General features: G+C 43.4%; 1 protein-coding gene across 1 annotated transcript in view; it reads right to left on the bottom strand.

The window, feature by feature from the left end:
- Positions 1-20,562, bottom strand: part of galntl6 (polypeptide N-acetylgalactosaminyltransferase like 6) — a 1,388,519-nt gene that overhangs the window by 882,518 nt on the left and 485,439 nt on the right. Inside the window, exon 3 of the mRNA XM_068028772.1 lies at positions 11,607-11,715. Coding sequence (XP_067884873.1) covers positions 11,607-11,715 — 109 coding nt within the window. The remainder of the gene's footprint in view (positions 1-11,606; positions 11,716-20,562) is intronic.

Below are 20,562 nucleotides of genomic sequence, written 5' to 3'. Positions count from 1 at the left end.
GTTTTCTCATGCCCCCTCTTCGCTCTCCCAATTACTTTTTGAAGTGCCACCAACACTTTCTATACGCCTCTCACTGTTTTCAGCGCTTGGGATCTGCCATAAGCCTCCTTTTTTTCCCTGATCCAATCCTCTATATCCCTTGACATCCAGGGTTACCTGGGCCTGATATTCCTACCCTTCACCTTAACGGGTACATGTTGGTTGTGAACTTTCACTATTTCTTCTTTGAATGACTCCCACTGGTCCCACTTTACTACAAGTAGCTGCTTCCAGTCCACTTTGGCCAGAACCTGTTTGATCATATTGAAATCGGCCTTCCCCCAATTCAGTACCTTTATTTCTGGTCCATTTTTGTCCTTTTCCATAACTACCTTGAATCTTACAGAGGTCTGGTCACTATCCCCAAAATGTTCCTCCACTGACACTTCTACCACTTGACCGGCTTCATTCCCTAGGATTAGGTCCAGTACTGCCCCTTCTCTTGTCGGACTTTCTACATACTGGCTCAAAAAGCTTTCCTGTATGCATTTTAAGAATTCTGGCCCTGTTAAGCCTTTTGCACTAAGACTATCCCAGTTAATATTGGGGAAGTTGAAATCCCCTACTATTATTACCCTATTATTTTTACACCTCTCTGAGATTTGTCTACATATCTGCTCCTCTATCTCTCCCTGACTGTTTGGAGGCCTGTAGTACACTTCCAGCCAAGTGATTGCCCTCTTTTTGTTTATAAGTTCTACCCATATGGCCTCATTTGAGGAATCTTCTAAGATATAGGGAGTTAGGTTGGAAGCTAAAAGGCAGGACGAACAGAGTAGTAATCTCAGGATTGATACCGGTGCCACGTGCTAGTGAGGCTAGAAACAGAGAGCGAGTGCAGCTGAACACGTGGCTACAGAGCTGGTGTAGGAGGGAGGGCTTCAGTTATGTGGATCATTGGGATACGTTCTGGGGAAGGTGGGACCTGGACAAGAAGGACGGGTTGCATCTGAACTGGAGGGGCACCAATATCCTGGGCGGGAGGTTTGCTAGAGCTCTTCGGGAGGGTTTAAACTAGTTTGGTAGGGGGATGGGAACCGGAGCTACGGAACAGTGGATGGGGTAGCTGTTGAACAGGCAGATACAGAGTGCAGAGAGTCTGTGAGGAAGGGTAGACAGTTGACAGGGCAAAGTTGCAGCCAGTATGATGGGTTTAAGTGTGTCTATTTTAATGCAAGAAGTGTCAGGAATAAGGGTGATGAACTTAGAGCATGGATCAGTACTTGGAGCTACAATGTTGTGGCCATTACGGAGACTTGGATATCACAGGGGCAGGAATGGATGTTGGATGTTCCGGGGTTTAGATGTTTCAAAAGGAATAGGGAGGGAGGTAAAAGAGGTGGGGGAGTGGCATTGCTAATCAGGGATAGTATCACAGCTGCAGAAAGGGAGGTCGTCGAGGAGGGTTTGTCTACTGAGTCATTATGGGTGGAAGTCAGAAACAGGAAAGGAGCAGTCACTTTGTTGGGAGTTTTCTATAGACCTCCCAATAGCAACAGAGACACGGAGGAACAGATTGGGAGGCAGATTTTGGAAAGGTGCAGAAGTAACAGGGTTGTTGTCATGGGTGACTTCAACTTCCCTAATATTGATTGGAACCTCCTTAGTGCAAATAGTTTGGATGGAGCAGTTTTTGTCAGGAGTGTCCAGGAAGGTTTCCTGACTCAATATGTAGATAGGCCGACTAGAGGGGAGGCTATGTTGGATTTGGTGCTTGGCAACGAACCAGGCCAGGTGGCAGATCTCTCGGTGGGAGAGCATTTCGGTGATAGTGATCACAACTCCCTGACCTTTACTATAGTCATGGAGAGGGACAGGAGCAGATGGGATGGGAAAATATTTAATTGGGGGAGGGGGAATTACAATGCTATTAGGCAGGAACTGGGGAGCATAAATTGGGAACAGATGTTCTCAGGGAAATGCACGACAGAAATGTGGAGGTTATTTAGGGAGCACTTGCTGCGACTGCTGGATAGGTTTGTCCCGATGAGGCAAGGAAGGGATGGTAGGGTGAAGGAACCTTGGATGACAAGAGATGTGGAACAGCTAATCAAGAGGAAGAAGGAAGCTTACTTAAGGTTGAGGAAGCAAGGATCAGAAAGGGCTCTAGAGGGTTACAAGGTAGCCAGGAAGGAACTGAAGAATGGACTTAGGAGAGCTAGAAGGGGACATGAAAAAGTCATGGTGGGTAGGATTAAGGAAAATCCCAAGGCGTTCTACACTTATGTGAGGAACAAGAGGATGGCCAGAGTGAGGTTAGGGCCGATCAGGGATAGTGGAGGGAACTTGTGCCTGGAGTCGGAGGAGGTAGGGGAGGTCCCAAATGAATACTTTGCTTCAGTATTCACTAGTGAGAGGGACCTGGTCGTTTGTGAAACAGGCTGATATGCTCGAACAGGTTGATGTTAAGAGGGAGGATGTGCTGCAAATTTTGAAAGACATGAGGACAGATAAGTCCCCGGGACCAGACAGGATATACCCAAGGATATTAAGGAAAGCGAGGGAAGAGATTGCCCCACCTTTGGCGATGATCTTTGCATCCTCACTGTCCACTGGAGTAGTACCAGATGATTGGAGGGTGGTAAATGTTATTCCCTTGTTCAAGAAAGGGAATAGGGAGAACCCTAGGAATTATAGACCAGTCAGTCTTACGTCGGTAGTGGGCAAATTATTGGAGAGGATTCTGAGAGACAGGATTTATGATTATTTGGAAAAGTATAGTTTGATTAGAGACAGTCAGCATGGCTTTGTGAGAGGCAGGTCATGCCTCACAAGCCTTATTGAATTCTTTGAAGATGTGACAAAACACATTGATGAAGGAAGAGCAGTGGATGTGGTGTATATGGATTTTAGCATGGCGTTTGATAAGGTTCCCCATGGTAGGCTCATTCAGAAAGTAAGGAGGCATGGGATACAGGGAAAGTTGGCTGTCTGGATACAGAATTGACTGGCCCATAGAAGACAGAGGGTGGTAGTCGATGGAAAGTATTCAGCCTGGAGCTCGGTGACCAGTGGTGTTCCGCAAGGATCTGTTCTGGGACCTCTGCTCTTTGTGATTTTTATAAATGACTTGGATGAGGAAGTGGAAGGCTGGGTTAGCAAGTTTGCCGATGACACGAAGGTTGCTGGAGTTGTGAATGGTGTGGAAGGCTGTTGTAGGTTGCAACGGGACATTGACAGGATGCAGAGCTGGGCTGAGAAGTGGCAGATGGAGTTCAACCTGGAAAAGTGTGAAGTGATTCATTTTGGAAGGTCGAATTTGAATGCAGAATACAGGCTTAAAGACAGGATTCTTGGTAGTGTGGAGGAACAGAGGGATCTTGGGGTCCACGTCCATAGATCGCTCAAAGTTGCCACCCAAGTTGATAGGGTTGTTAAGAAGGCATATGGTGTGTTGGCTTTCATTAACAGGGGGATTGAGTTTAAGAGCCGCGAGGTTATGCTGCAGCTCTATAAGGCCCTGGTTCGACCACACTTGGAATATTGTGTTCAGTTCTCGTCGCCTCATTATAGGAAGGATGTGGAAGCTTTAGAGAGGGTGCAGAGGAGATTTACCAGGTGATGCCTGGACTGGAGGGCGTGTCTTACGAAGAAAGGTTGAGGGTGCAAGGGCTTTTCTCATTGGAACGAAGAAGGATGACAGATGACTTGTTAGAGGGGGACAAGATGATGAGAGGCATAGATAGAGTGGATAGCCAGAGACTTTTTCCCAGGGTGGAAAGGGCTATCACCAGGGGGTATAATTTTAAGGTGATTGGAGGAAGGTTTCGGGGAGATGTCAGAGGTAGGTTCTTTACACAGGGAGTGGTGGGTGCGTGGAATGCACTGCCAGCGGTGGTAGTAGAAGCAGATACATTAGGGACATTTAAGCGACTCTTGGATAGGTACATGGATGATAGTAGAATGAAGGGTATGTAGGTAGTTTGATCTTAAAGTAAGTTAAAGGTTCGGCACAACATCGTGGGCTGAAGGGCCTGTACTGTGCTGTACTGTTCTATGTTCTATATTATCCCTCCTTACTGCAGTAATTGACTCCTTGATCAACAGTGCAATGCCACCTCCCCTTTTATCCTCTCCCCTGCTGTGCCTGAAGATTCTCTACCCTGGAATATTGAGCTGCCAGTCCTGTCCCTCACTCAACCATGTCTCTGTGATAGCAATAATATCATAATCCCTAATCAATGCCCTCAATTCATCTGCCTTACTCGTAAGACTCCTTGCATTGAAATAGATGCAATCCACCCTTGCATTTTTCCCTTGTGCCTTATCAGGTCTATATTTACTCTGCCTTCCAGGTAGACTCCCTTTCTGTTTTATATTACCCCCTACTGTACCTCCACTCTGTATCCCATCCCCCTACCAAATTATTTTAAACACCCCCCCCAACAGAACTAGCAAATCTCCCAGCAAGGATGCTTGTCCCATTCCGGTTCAGGTGCAACCTGTCCAACTAGTACAGGTCCCATCTTTGCCAGAAACAGACCCAGTGATCCAGGAAACTAAAGCCCTCCCTCCTGCACCATCGCCTCAGCCACACATTCATCTGCTCTATCCTCCAATTTCTAAACTCACTGGCACGTGGCACCGGGAGTAATCCAGAGATTACAACCTTTGAGGGCCTGCTTTTTAATCTGCTACCTGGCTCGCTAAATTTTTGTTGCAGGACCTCATCCCTTTTTCTACCTATGTTGTTGGTACCAATATGTACCATGACCTCTGGCTGCTCACCCTCCCCCTTCAGAATGTCCTGCCCCCACTCTGTGACACCCTTGACCCTAGCACCAGGGAGGCAACATAACATCCTGGAGTCACGTTTGCGGCCACAGAAATGCCTATCTGTACCCCTTACGATAGAATCCCCTATCACTATAGCTCTTCCACTCCTTTTTCCTCCTTTTCTGTGCAGCAGAGCCATCCTTGGTGCCACAGACCTGGCTGTTGCTGCTTTCCCCTGGGAGGTCAGTCCTCCCCCAACAGTATCCAAAGCACTATATCTGTTTGAGAGGTGGATAGCCACAGCGGACTCTTGTACTAACTGCCCGTGCCTACTGCTCCACCTGGTGGTCACCCATCCCTTTTCTGCCTGTGCTGCCATTACCTGCGGTGTGACCACCTCTCTAAACGTTCTGTCCACGATGTCTTCAGCATCACGGATGCTCCACAATGAATCCACCCACAGCTCTAGCTCCATAATACGGGTAGTTAGAAGCTGCTGATGGATGCACTTCCTGCACACATGGTTGTCAGGGACACTGGAAGCATCCCTGATTTCCCACATAGTGCAGGAGGGGCATATCACTGTTGTGAGCTTTCCTGCCATGACTTACCTTTAAATTAATTCAGTTACTCCCTTTACAAAATACTAATTGCACTAGGGGTCTTGTTCTACTCCAAACACTACCCAGTACAATCTAAAGTCCTTAATAAATTACTCTAATTTACGTAGTACTACTCACCTTATCACTTGAGGTTTTAAAAAAAAACTGTCCCCTTTTTGAAGCAATTTAAATGCACTAACAGCTGTTACTTACCCAACCAATCACTTTGCAGAATTCCCGTGATGTCACTAAGTTTTTTCCCCCTCTTTTCGAGTCTCAGCACGCGCTGAGAGACACAGAGACTCTGCCGCCGCTCCGGATCAGCTTCCTCGCAGGTCCGCCAGTCACCGCTCCACTCCGCTCCCAGGTAAGGGTGCTGCAGCATCCGATTGCACAGGGTAAGTGCCTTTCTCAGCACTCCTTGTGGACCAAGAGGAGCAGGCGTGCTCACACAAATCCCTCAAGGAAGGCTTCAGCCTCCCCCAGCCCTAACTGTCAGCTTCCAATTGCCGACCTCTCTCCCCCATTCTGATTGAGGCCTTTCTTTTCCACTCCCGATCACAGGCTCTCTCCCTCTTCCCAACGTGGCCTCTTCCCCTCATCCCTTCCTCCTGATTGTGGCCTCTCTCCCCAACCCCCTAAAAGCCAGGGATCATCCATTTTGTGAATGACAATCTAATGAGAGGTCACAGACCTGAAATATTAACTCTGCTTCTCTCTCCACAGATGCTACCAGACTTGCTGAGTATTTCCAGCATTTTCTGTTTTTATTTCAATTACAATATCACCGACAATATTGCAAGATAGGCTGAGATAATGGAGGCCCTTCAGCCAAGTGGACCAAGTGTCTGTGAGGGAGCACTTGGGTAAGAGTGATCATCATATTATCAGGTTTAAATTAGTAATGCAAGGAGAAAATAAGGTAGAATGTCCAGATCAAAAGAGGGCTAATTTCAATGCGATGAGAAGGGATCTAGCCAGGGTAGAATGGAACCAAAGACTGATAGGAAGAGTTGTGCTGCAACAATGGGTTATCTTTAAGGCAGAGGTGCTTCAGGTACAGGTTAGGGCGGCACAGTGGCGCAGTGGTTAGCACTGCAGCCTCACAGCTGCAGGGACCCGGGTTCGATTCTGGGTACTGCCTGTGTGGAGTTTGCAAGTTCTCCCTGTGTCTGCGTGGGTTTTCTCCGGGTGCTCCGGTTTCCTCCCACAAGCCAAAGACTTGCAGTTTGGTAGGTAAATTGGCCATTATAAATTGTCACTAGTATAGGTAGGTGGTAGGGAAATATAGGGACAGGTGGGGATGTTTGGTAGGAATATGGGATTTGTGTAGGATTAGTATAAATGGGTGGTTGATGGTCGGCACAGACTCAGTGGGCCGAAGGGCCTGTTTCAGTGCTGTATCTCTAATCTAATCTCTAATCTAAAATCTAATCTAAAAGGCTAAGTACATTGCAACAAGGGCGAAAAGTAGGGGAACCAATAACAGGGCTCCTTGGATGATGAGGGAGATAGAGATTGTGATGAAACAAAAGAAGAGGGTGTAAGATGAATGTCAGGTGCATTCTTCAAGTGAGAACCAGGTCAAATATAATAAGTTGAGAGGGGAGGTGGAGAAGAAAATAAGACTGGCAAAGAGACAATGTAAGAATAGAAAGGTGGTTAACATAAACAGGAACCCAAACATCTTCTACCGGCATATAAATAGTAAGCAAGTAGTAAGAGGTGGAGTGGGGCCTATTAGGGACAGAGAGGATAATATATGCTTCGAGGCACAGGGCAAGGCTAATATACTTAATGAGTACTTTGTATCCATGTTCACTAAGGAAATGGCATCTGACCAAATATCAGTCGAAGCAGAGAGAGTCGAGGCAATGGATAAGATATGAATTGAGAGGGGGGGGGAGGTACTGTACTGACTGCAAGCTGAGCTGGATTTAATTTACACCAGGACCTGTTTGCAGTGGAAATATTCTTGTGTTAATGTTTTGGTTAAGAAAGGGCAGAGTCCACAAGTAACCATTCTGGTAAGGCTGGCTATGCTTAGGGTAGATAAGTCACCTGGTCCAGATGGCTTGCATCCCCGGTTGCTATTGGAAGTGGGGATTGAGATAATGGAAGGGCTTACCATAATCTTCCAATCATCCCTAGATATGCAGGAGGTGCCAGAGGATTGGACACCTGGCAACTACAGGCCAGTTTGTTTAACATCAGTGATGGTAAGGTTTTAGCGACAATAATCATGGAAAAAAAATCAACAGACACTTGGAGAGGTGCAAGTTAATTAAGGATAGCCAGCATGGAATTGTAAAAGGCAGATCATGCTTGACTAAACTCATTTAATTTTTTGATGAAATAACGAGAAGGTTGATGAACTGAATGCAACGGATGCTGTTTATATGGATTTTAAGAAAGCATTTGATAAGAAGTTACATAAAAGGTTGGTTAACAAAACTGAGGCTCATGGACTAGGAGGGTCAGTGTCCAATTGGATATAACATTGGCTTCAGGACAGAAAACAGTGAGTTGTAGTAAATGGTTGTTTTTCAGACTGGAGGATGGTAGATGGTGGTGTTCCCCAAGGGTCAGTGCTGGGACCACTGCTTTTTCTTCTATATATAAGTTGACTTGGATCTGAGAATACAGAGCAGAATCTCAAAATTTACTGATGACACCAAACTTGGAGGTACGGCAAACAGCGAGGGTGATATGAACCACATGCAACAGGACATAGATAGTCTAGCAGAATAGGCAGACAGGTGGCAGATGGAATTTAATACTGACAAGTGTGAGGTAATGCATTTTGATAGAAGGAATAGGGAGAGGTAAGGTATAATTAATGGTATAGTTCTAAAGAGTATACAGGAACAGAGGGACCTGGGAGTGCATGTGCATCGATCTTTGAAGATGGTAGGACATATTGAGAGACTGGTTAGCAAAGCATATGGGATCTTGGGCTTCATAAATGGAGCATTGAGTACAAAAGCAGGGAAGTTATGCTGAACCTTTATAAAGCTCTGGTTAGGCCCCAACTGGAGTATTGTGTCCAGTTCTGGTCACCAAACTTCAGGAAGGATGTGAGGGTCCTTGAGAGGATGCAGAGGAGATTTACCAGCATGGTTCCAGGGATGGCAGATTTTAGTTATAAGGTTAGGTTGGAAAAGCTGGGTTTGTTCTCCTTAGAACAAAGGAGATTGAGTGGAGATTTAATTGAAGCTTACAAGATTATGACAAGCTTAGCTAAGTTAGACAAGGAAAAACTGTTACCATTAACTAATGGTAAAAGGACTAGGGGACAGATTGAAGGTTTTGGGCAAGAGATGCAGAGGGAATAGCAGGGGATGGTAATGACCTGGAACGCACTACCCATGAGGGTGGTGGAAGCAGAGACAATCAATGACTACATGAAGAAGTTGGATGGCCACTTGGGGGAAATAGATTTGCAGGGATACGGAGATTGAGTTGGGGAGTGGGACTGACTGCATAGTTCCATCGAGAGCTGGCATGGACTCGACGGGTTGAATGGCCTCCTTCAGTGCTGTAAATATCTCTATGACTCGATGACATTTGATCTCATCTTTCCAATAGCCACTCTACAACCTCCTGATTACATCATCCGGCTGTTTCATAAATCAGCGCAGTGTTTTCATCTCAAACACTCTTCCTGGAAACCCATTCCAGCTGTTGATCACCCATTGTGTAACAAAGTACCTCCCAATGTCTGTCCACAACAATCTCTGTGCAGCCATGAACTTGTGCCGTCTTTTCTTTTGTGTGTCTGAAGGTTTAATTTGTCCTATTAAATTATCATATAGACCTCTTTAAGGTCCTTTATCAGCTTTCCCTTTTGGAGCCTGAAGTTCCCAAGCTGATCAAGTCATTCCCTAAAGCTCATTCCTCTTATGACTAGGAATCATATACATTGCTGTAATCACAAATTATAATACACACACAAACATAACAAGTGTCTGTGCCAAGTTAAATTAATTACAAAATTTGCTCTGATTTTAAAACGATTATAACACATGGGGAAAAGACTAACTATGCAATGTGCCGCATTATTGTAAATGCATCATGCAACCAAAGTAATCCAAGCTCAGTAATGTCAAAACTTTTCATGCTGATGTCAATACAGATTTCTCATTCGAACAGATGTTATTTCTAGTCTCAACTAAAACTTCCTTACTGTTAACTGAGAAATTCAAAGCCTAATAAGGAAGAACTCATTATCTGGTTTCTGTAAATTATGGCATAGCCCAGCTTCACTTAGTTGGGGATACATTTGTGCCTGGATGGCAAGATTGTGGATTTGAGCTCCAAGCCAACAGCCAAAGCCATAATCTAAGGTAACATTCAGATGAAAGAATCTCACTGTGCACTGCAGAACGTTAACATGTCTGCCTACTAAGAGACATAGAGTCATACAGTTATACAGCACAGAAACAGGCCCTTCAGCCCATCGTGTCCGTGCCAGCCATCAAGCACCTATCTCTTCTAATCCCATTTTCCAGCACTTCGCCTGTACCCTTGTATGCTATGGCGTTTCAAGTGCTCATCTAAATACTTTTTAAATGTTGTGAGGATACCTGCCTCTACCACCTCTTCAGGCAGTGTGTTCCAGATTCCAACCACCCTCTGGGTGAAAAGTTTTTTCCTCAAATCCCCTCTAAACCTCCTGCCCATTACCTTAAATCTATGCCCCCTGGTTATTGAGACCTCTGCTAAGTGAAAAAGTTTCTTTCTATCTACCCTATCTATGCCCCTCATAATTTTGTACACCTCAATCAGGTCCCCCCTCAATCTTCTCTGCTCTGAGGTAAACAACCTAGCCTATCCAGTCTCTCTTCATAGCTGAAATGTTCCAGCCCAGGCAACATCCTGGTGAATCTCCTCTGCACCCTCTCCAGCGCAATCATATCCATCCTATAGTGTGGCAACCAGAACTGTACACAGTACTCCAGCTGTGGCCTAACTAGCATTTTATACAGCTCCATCATAACTTCCCTGCTCTTATATTTTATGCCTCGGCTAATAAAGGCAAGTATCCCATATGCATTCCTAACCACCTTATTTACCTGTGCTGCTGCCTTCAGTGATCTATGGATGGGTACACCAAGGTCCTCTGTACTTCCTAGGGTCCTACCATCCATTGTATATTCCCTTGCTTCCCTTACTTAATAACTCGCTGCTCTCCAAAAAGGAATTCAGAGTGTGAAGCACTTCGAAAATATTTCATAAGAGTCATAGAGTCGTACAGCATAGAAACAGGTCCTTCGGCCCACCATGTCCATGCCAACCATGATGCCTAATCCCACCTGCCTGCATTTATTCCATATCCCTCTATGCCTTCCTCATTCAAGGACCTGTCCAGATGCCTCTTAAATGTCGCTACTGTTCCTGCCTCCACCACCTCCTCAGGCAGCTCATTCCAGATACCCACTATTCTTTGTGTGAAAAATTTACCCCTTTGATCCCCTTTAAACTGCTTCCCTCTCACCTTAAATCTATGCCCTCTAGTTTTAGTCACCTCTATCATGAGAAACAGACTCTGGCTATCTACCCTATCTATGTCTCTCATAATTTTATATACCTCTATCATGTCCCCTCTCAGCCTCCTTCGCTCCAGGGAAAACAGACCCAGCCTATACAACCTCACTTTATAACTCAAGCCCTCCAAACCAGGTAACATCCTTGTGAATCTTTTCTGCACCCTCTCTGGCTTAATCACATCTTTCCTGTAGTGTGGCAACCAGAACTGCACACAGTACTCCAAATGCAGCCTAACCAACGTTACGTACAACTGTAACATGATGTCCCAACTCTTGTACTCAACGCCTTGGCCGATAAAGGCAAGCATGCGATATGCCTTCTTCACCACCCTATCTACCTGTGTTGCCACTTTCAGGGAACTATGTACTTGCACCCCAGGTCTCTCTGCTCAACAACACTCCCCAGAGCCCTGACAATAAAGTGTCTGTATCATTGTAATATTTTTTATGCAGTTGGTTTTCCATCCATGCCTATGGGCTTTACATTGATAATCATTGCTTGACGATTGACACTTTGTGAAAGTTTATGTAGGTGCAGAGAGAAGTTCCTCAATTTTGAAATGGTCTCCAACTCACCATTCGACATAGCAAGAGAACTCAAAAAACCTTCAATTGTTTTTTTGGTTGAAATAATTGGCCCTATTGGAATTATTGAAGACAGTATAATGCTAATCCAAAAGAAAAATCAGCCTCCCCATACCTGAACGCATCAGGTCTTCCCGAATACTTTCATAGTTGTGCCAGTCTTTTCTTTTCAGCCCATCTGCCCAGCCATAGGAGCGTTCTTCGTTGGGGCCAAATGGAAAACTCTGAAAAACATCATTCAAATAGTTACATTTTTTACATTGTTATTCATTCTCACTTTCAACTAGATCAAAATAAACATTATAATTTTTCCCAGAGGAATTTGAGCTCAGGACCACTTGCGACGAGCCTAGGAGTACAGCGACATGCTTGTATACTCCGACTGATGGAACTATTCTTTACCCACCTTGGAGAGAATGGGACCTTAAGTAGACAGATCTGTAAACTGGAGATTTAAGACCATAATCCAGGCCGACGCACCGAGTGTGATACCGAGGGACTGCTGCACTGTCGGAGGTCCTGTTTTTTTGGATTAAATGTTAAACTGTGGTTCCATCTGTCTACTCAGGTGAATGTAAAATATCCCTTAGCACTATTTTGAAGAACAGAGGGGAGTTCACCCCAGTGTCAGACTAATATGTATCCCTCAACCAATATCACTTAAACTGATCATCTGGTCTTTATCTCATTGCTTTTTTGGGAGCTTGCTGTGTGCAATTTGTCTGCTGTGTTTCCTACAGTACAGCAGTGACCACACTTCAAAAGTACTTTCCTGGCTGAAAAGCACTTTGGAACATTGACATCATGAAAGGTGCTATATAAATGCAAGTCTTTCTTAAGATAATAATCCAAACTGTTAGAGGTATGTGAGAGCATGGGATAGACATAACAGTATCTATTGCTCGTGAAGCACGAGAAACTTTGAGAATCTTTTTGTTGGATATAACTTAAAAACATTTGAGGAGTACTTCATACGTACTGAGTATATAAAGAATAATAGATCATGGTCTATGCCACTCCAACAAGTAGTTCATTTTGCCATAAGGTATATAAAGGAAGCCATTGAGATGGCACGTACATTAATAATCCATAGCTCACCATTTACTATTTCAAGAACATGCACATTCTACTTTGTTCACCCTTTGCTTCTAAAACAGCGACTCTGTTCCCTCAAAGATTAGACTACAAAGGTGAACATATTTTTAATAATGGAAAACAACAGATGAAAGATGCCAGAGGGTGGAGACTCACTGGAAAAATTCAATGACTGTGAGATTAGACAATGCAACAGCTGATCATTTTCTTTATAGAAGCTGAGACAAATCATTATGGTATAAATCAAAAGCATAACACTGCTGGAAATCTGAAACAAAAGCAGAAAATGCGAGGGGTCCTGCTGAAAGGTCACACAGAGCTGAAACGTTAATTCTGTTCTTGTCTCCACGGATGCTGCCTGACCTGCTCAGCATTTTCTGCTTTTGTTTTTGTTTCAGATTTTCAGCATCTGCAGTAATTTGCTTTTGTATTATTGCTTTTGCATTATGGTTTAAAGATTGATGATTCATGTGGTTTAGTAATGAGCTTCTGGAATATTAATTCTCACTGCAGATATGTTTAAGCTGATTGGATTGGAATACTTTAGGTTCCTGCTGATCTAGGTTTTTGCCTTGGGTAGCTGCTGACTGAGAAAATGTGACGTTTGGATTAACTCCTGTTTTTGGACCACATGTATTACACCTCTGGTTGGCCAGATTGTCATCGTCACCATCTGGGCAGTAATCTGATGGAGCAGCTTGCCCGCCCATTATAGAAACTGCTTGATTCTTAGTCCATTGATTTCGACGAAATTAAAGTTGAATGGATCTCATAAATGGCATGCAACGCACTCTGCCAGGTTGCTGCCCGAGCAGTCAAGCCGAAAATCTGCTCCTGTGCATTCAATAGTAAGGGAATTGGTTTACATGCCAGTTTGGCAAGGAATACTAGTCAGAGATAAGCATAGCCATCTTACTGCAGATGGTGTGCCTTCATCTTTATCGAAAGGAAACTGGTGCTGATTTTATGATTGATTGACAGGCAGGGCATGGGCTGACTGCAGAGAGGAATAGTACTGGTTGTCAGCAAGAGTGACAACTTAGATTTATATAGTGTCTATAATGTTGTAAAGTTTCACAAGGTGCTTCACAGGAACCTTATCAAGCAAAAGTTGAGAGGAGGGATTTGAAAAGGAAGAGAATCTTTAAATCGTGGTATTGCTGGACCAGGAGCCAATGCAGATCAGCAGGCATAGAAGTGATGGCTGACTAGGACCTGGTACAATCCAGGATATGGGCAGCAGAGTTGTGAGGTTGTGCTGAATAGACATTCCTCTGGAGGGATAAATTGTAAGATGAAACCAACAATTCTAGGGGGTGAAATAGGTCTTTGTCAATCGTGCAAAATGGATGTCAGCAAAGTGGCAGTTTATTTAGACCCCATCGAAGTCAATGATAAAAAAAAAGTCAGGTGGGTGTAAAACAGGCTGCTGATTTGCTATCACTGATCACTGAAAATTAATTTTTACTCCGTTAATATTCACCCTGCATTATGAACTGACCTTGTTATCAAGCTACAGAGTCTTGCAAAAGGCATCAACAGTAAAGGTCATGACACTAACAATTTCACTGCGATATCACAAGGATTGCTCGGGTGGAAGGTACATTAATGGTTGCTGGAAGCTCTGGTTAAAATGGATTGTTAAAAGATTCTAGAGGTAGTTTTAATGTTCATCAAACCAACAGGATATCTGAGTTTGAATCTCTGATGTATCATCATTCACTGATTGTACATCAGAGATTCAAACTCAGATATCCTGTTGGTTTGATGAACATTAAAACTACCTCTACAATTGATTGTGAATGATGATACACTCATTCCTCAGCTCAGTTCGAAATAGTCAGTCCCACAGAAACATGCATTAGATGAGATAAGAAAAATAAACTGGAGCATATTTTAACTTGTAGATCCAAAAACCCTTCTTCTCCTAGAACATTCTGTTAGCACAAAAGAGGCTGTGTAGAATCATAGAGCACAAAGCAAGGCCATTCCACCCATTCTACATACGCTGGTTATTTGGAAGAGCTTTGCAATTAGTCCCAATCCCCCTATTCTTTTCCCTATGGCCCTGCAAATTTTTGCCCCTTCAAGTGTATATCCAATTTTATTTTGAAAGTTACCATTAAGTCTGTTTCTTTGGTTACTGACCCTCCTACCAATGGAGACAATTTCTCCATATCTGTCAAAGCCCCTCAGTGAATCACGGAAATTGTATTGCAGAAGGATTTCATTCTGTCATGCCTATGCCAGTGCTATCTTCAAACTACAACTATCTACTGTATGTCCCTTTCCCTATGCTTTTAACATTTTTCTTTGTTGTGTTCATCCAATTTCCTCTAATGCTGTTACAGATTTGGCTTCAATAGCTACTAATGGTAATACATTCTATATTCGAAAAGGTCTTTGCATGAAAAAATCCTTCTAACATTCCCCTTAATGCTTTTAGCACTAATCCAGAGCTTACACCCCCTTGCTCCCGACTCACTAACTGGGGGAAGTAATCCTTCACTCATTATTGTCTCACATTCTTCTATAATTTTGAATACTTCTGTCAGATGACCCCCTTTAACCTTCTTTGCCCCAGTAAATTTAGCTTCTAAGACTTGATTTATAGTCAACCCCTTAAGGATGCAAAACTCTGCTGGGCTTTAGTGCACACAGGAGCCTTCTGAGTTATAGTAACAATTTTGCACTGATGCAGAAGTGGCAGGAAATGGGGCCTTAGTCTATCACCATAGTCCTCTCACCTCGGTCATCATCCGGTCCTTTTTTTTTTCTGTTTGAACTGATATTTCAGTCTGCATGCCTACACCATTGTCAAGCCTTCTAATACAGACTTGCTGATATGCTTTACTGAGAAGATGGATAAATGTCTACGCACCCATAATGAATTTGCAACAAATTGTGTTAATTTGTCGACATCTCATGTGATTCCAATGTTGCCTTACAGAAATTGGCAAGTTTGATAACTCTCCAAGGGGGAAAGCATGCTACAAAATAATACGTATTTGGAATTGTTGGTCACCTAGTTCACATGCACTGTTAAGACTCAGTTTATCATCTTTGGTGAATTGTCCAAAACCTTCATTTCATTTTCTTTTCTTCTGATTTGCATTCAGAGTGTTGGTCTTAGCTCAATGGTAGTGCTCTTACCTTTGACTCAAAGTTATGGATTCAAGCCCACTCTTGAGACTTGGGTTGCCACATCTGGCTGGTGTCATCACATGACCTCCTCCCTCCAATTGTCTCAGGCCTGCACTACCCCATTCGTCACCCAACAGGTCCATTCTCATGGTGCAATGCCTTCTTTGCCAATTGGAAAGTGAACAGACTCTTCATTATGCAATTAGATGATTCTTGACTGTTAGTCAAGCAATATTTCCTTTTCCATTGTCAACATTTTTCTAACTGATAAACAAAAATGTTGAAAGAATTTTATTTTGAAATGCTTCTATGATCTTTCTCCTGAGGTCCCCACAAGGGACTTGAGCACAAAACCGAGGCTGGCACTCCCAGCACAGTACTGAGGGTGTGCCTCACTGTCAGATGTGCCGTCTTTTGGATGAGATGTTAAACCGAGGCCCCATCTGCCCTCTCAGGTGAATTTAAAAGATCTCATGCCACAATGTGAAGAAGAACAGAGAGTTCTCCACAGCATCTTGACTAACATTTATCCTTCAAACCACACCGCCAGAGCAAATCATTTGGTCAGTTATCTCATTACTACTTGTGGGAACATGAAAATTGGCTGCCACATTTGTCAACATTACATCAGTGTATAACTTCAAAAGTACTTCATCAGCTGTAATGTACTTCAGGATGTTCTGAGAATGGGAAAGTGCTTTACAAATATACCTTAGTGCATTTCATTATATTTTTTCAGTTCTCTTATCTGTGTGCCTGTGTGAGTTTTAGATATTGGAATGTTATTCACTGTAATGGGATTTTTATTCTGATTACTGAAGAGAAAGTCCTTTCTTCTTTATTTCTTACTCTCCTCTGCCCTTTTCCTTTTTACTCATCTTTCTTTCCTAACACAGAAAGATTAGGGTCAAACCTAGAGTTTAAGCTCATGGTGTTTTCAAGTAGGTCTGAGGCCTTTTCTCTTTTTATTGTTCCAGGAAGTTTTCCATGCACTTTGTGTCTGGGCCTTTTATAGACAATTGCACCCCAATGTCTTGTGGTTCTCAGGCCCTAATGGCTTCATCTTGAGTATTCCTCAGTTGACCTAGATGTGCCTGTTCCTCCAGGACCTCGGGTTTCTCATTTATTTCTTTGTGACCTTCTTGTTTTGCTCTCATCCTAATATGGAATTCTTCAGGATTCTTTCATTAATCCTTTCGGTCAGATCTGTCAGTCTGATTTGCAAAATAGCTCATTTTTTTCTATCTGGTTAAGGAAAACATGTATAAATAAAACAGAAAAGGTTGCATTTTGCTTTTTTGAACCTAATATTTGCAATAGCAATGCAGAAAATGATAACGGTAAGATAAATCATTAAAACAAAAACACTCTACCTTTTTACTGTTGACAGTCAACTTGGTGGAAGTGTTGTGCATTGCACGCAGCTGTGAAAGCAGCTGTTGACAGTTCTGCTTCCAACAGCTGAGAGGTCATCTCAGGACGCCCACGCTGAATCTTAATTAACTGGGATTGACAGTGTGATTTATAATGCCTATTGTATGTTTAGATGAAGAAAGGAGTTTAGCTTTTATTGGTGAGACGTGGACTTTGTATATAGCTTCACTTTTAGTGGCTTGATAAACAAGTCACAATACCGTAGAGGAGGAATTCTTGGAGTGTATATGGGATGGTTTTCTGGACCAAAACGTTGAGGAACCAACTAGAGAACAGGCCATCCTAGACAGGGTATTGTGTAATGAGAGAGGAATAATTGACAATCTAGTGGTGCGAGACCCCTTGGGGATAAGCGACCATAATATGATAGAATTCTTCATCGAGATGGAGAGTGACGTAGTTGATTCTGAGACTAGGGTCCTGAATCTTAGTAAAGGAAACTACGAAGGTATGAGGCACAAGTTGGCTATGATGGATTGGGAAACGTTACTTAAAGGGATGACGGTGGGTAGGCAATGGCAAACATTTAAAGAGCGCATGGATGAACTGCAACAATTGTTTATACCTGTCTGGAAAAGTAAAATGGAAAAGGTAGCCAAACTATGGCTTACAAGGGAAATTAGAAATAGCATTAGATCCAAGGAAGAGGCATATAAATTCAACAGAAAAAAACAACAGACCTGAGGACTGGGAGCAGTTTAGAATTCAGCAAAGGAGGGCCAAGGGATTGATTAAGAAGGGGAAAATAGAGTACAAGAGCAAGCTTGTGGGGAACATAAAAACTGATTGTAAAAGATTCTATAGGTATGTGAAGAGAAAAAGATTGGTGAAGACATATGTAAGTCCTTTACAGTCAGAAACAGGGGAATTTATTAAGGGAAACAAAGAAATGGCTGACCAACTAAATGCATACTTTGGTTCTGTGTTAACAAAGGAGGACACAAATAACATACCAGAAATGTTGGGGAACACAGGATTTAGTGAGAGAGAGGAACTGAAGGAAATCAGTATTAGTAGAGAAATGGTGTTGGGGAAATTGATGGGATTGAAGGCCAATAAATCTCCAGGGCCTGATGGTATGCATCCCAGAGTACTTAAGGGAGTGGCCCTAGAAGTAGTGAATGCATTGGTGGTCATCTTCCAAGATTCTATAGACTCTGGAACAGTTCCTACAGATCGGAGGGTAGCTAATGTAACTTCACTATTTAAAAAGGAAGGGAGAGAGAAATCAGGGAATTATAGACCAGTTAGCCTGACGTCAGTAGTGGGGAAAATTCTAGTGTCCATTATCAAAGATTTTATTGCAGAGCACTTGGAGAACAGTGGTAGAATCGGGCAGAGTCAGCATGGATTTACGAAAGGGAAATCATGCTTGACAAATCTACTAGAATTCTTCGAGGATGTAACTAGTACAGTTGATGAGGGGGAGCCAGTGGATGTGGTTTATTTGGTCTTTCAGAAGGCTTTCGACAAAGTCCCACATAAGAGATTAGCATGTAAAAGTAAAGCGCATGGGATTGGCAGTAGTGTATTGAGATGGATAGAAAATTGGACTTTTTCCAAATGGCAGGCAGTGACTAGTGGGGTAGCGCAGGGATCTGTGCTAGGACCCCAGCTATTCACAACATATATTAACGATTTAGATGAGGGAACTAAATGTAAAATCTCCAAATTTGCAGATGACATAAAACTGGGTAGGAGGGTGAGTTGTGAGGAGGATGCAGAGAGGCTTCAGGGTGATTTGGACAAGTTGAGTGATTAGGCAAATGCATGGCAGATGCAGTATAATGCGGATAAATGTGAGGTTATCCAATTTGGTAGCAAAAACAGGAAGGCAGATTATTATCTGAACGGCTATAAACTGAGACAGGGGAATATGCAGCAAGACATGGGTGTTCTCGTACACCAGTCGCTGAAGGTAAGCACGCAGGTCCAACAGGCGGTAAAAAAGGCAAATGGTATGTTGGCCTTCATTGCGAGAGGATTCGAGTACAGGAGCAGGGATGTCTTGCTGCAATTATACAGGGCCTTGGTGAGGCCACACCTGGAATATTGTGTGCAATTTTGGTCTCCTTATCTAAGGAAGCATGTTCTTGCTCTAGAGTGATTCCTGGTACGGTGGGACTGACGTATGAGGAGAGATTGAGTCGGTTAGGATTATATTCGCTGGAGTTCAGAAGAATGAGAGGGGATCTCATAGAAACCTATAAAATTCTAACAGGACTTGACAGAGTAGATGCAGGAAGGATGTTCCCAATGGTGGGGGAGTCCAGAACCAGGGGTCATAGTCTAAGGGTAAACCTTTCAGGACTGAGATGAGGAGAAATTTCTTCACCCAGAGAGTGGTGACCCTATGGAATTCATTACCACAGAAAGCAGTTGAGGCCAAAACATTGTACGTTTTCAAGAAGGAGTTAGATTTAGCTCTTGCGTCTAAAGGGATCAAAGGGTATGGGGCGAAAGTGGGAACAGGTTACTGAGTTGGATGATCAGCCATGATCATCATGAATGGCGGAGCAGGCTCGAAGGGCCGAATGGCCTACTCCTGCTCTTATTTTCCATGTTTCTATGTTTAGCTCTGTTTCTTACGATACCAGATGCCCTCTGCTGCTGCTCACAGTGGGTCGGGGGTTAACCTCCTCTACAACAGTTGGGATGCAATCTACAAAATATGACGTGATGGAGAAGTGTGATGTGGGAAGTTTGAGAGGAAGTAAGCTTGACACTTACAGGAGGCACAAGCTATGCACAAGACAATCAATAAAAGTATAAATTTCAGAAGTCGGAAAGTCATGTTAAAAACACAAGTCATTGCAACCCTCTGGTAGGATTCCAAAGATTTAAATATACTATACTCTGGTCAGGAAATTCAATTGTGTTTGGGAAAAGGTCACAAGGCTGCCACTAACACATTCCCATTTATTTCTTGCAGGACAAGGTCACACACCACGTGACCAGTGGAGCCTGATGTCATCTGCTGATCCTTTCATCACGAGGTAAGACTGCTGCCATCTTGGCTTGGAGGTGGGGAGAGCCCAGTGTTGACAGGAGCTTCTTGAGATTTTGTTAGTCCTGCACTCTGTTCTTGCACAGAGCAGCAGCAGTGCTGAAATGCAGCCCATGGGAAAGGCATCTGCACTTCTGTCAAGACAGAAAGACTTGCATTTATATAGCCCCTTTCACAGCTACCGGTAACCTCAAAGCACTTTACAGCCAATAATGTACTTTTGAAGTGGAATCACTGTTTTAATGTAGGAAATGTGGCAGCCAATTTGTGCACAGCAAGCTCCCACAAGCATTAATGTGATAACGGCTGGTTAATCTGTTTTTAATGATGTTAATTGAGGGATAAATAATAGCCAGGACACCGAGGAGAATTTCCCTACTGTTCTTTGAAA

Source organism: Heterodontus francisci, chromosome 4 (genome assembly GCF_036365525.1).
Source record: "Heterodontus francisci isolate sHetFra1 chromosome 4, sHetFra1.hap1, whole genome shotgun sequence".
Lineage (NCBI taxonomy): Eukaryota > Metazoa > Chordata > Chondrichthyes > Heterodontiformes > Heterodontidae > Heterodontus > Heterodontus francisci.
The sequence above is the reverse complement of the archived record's forward strand: the minus strand, read 5'-3'. Positions and strand labels throughout refer to the sequence as shown.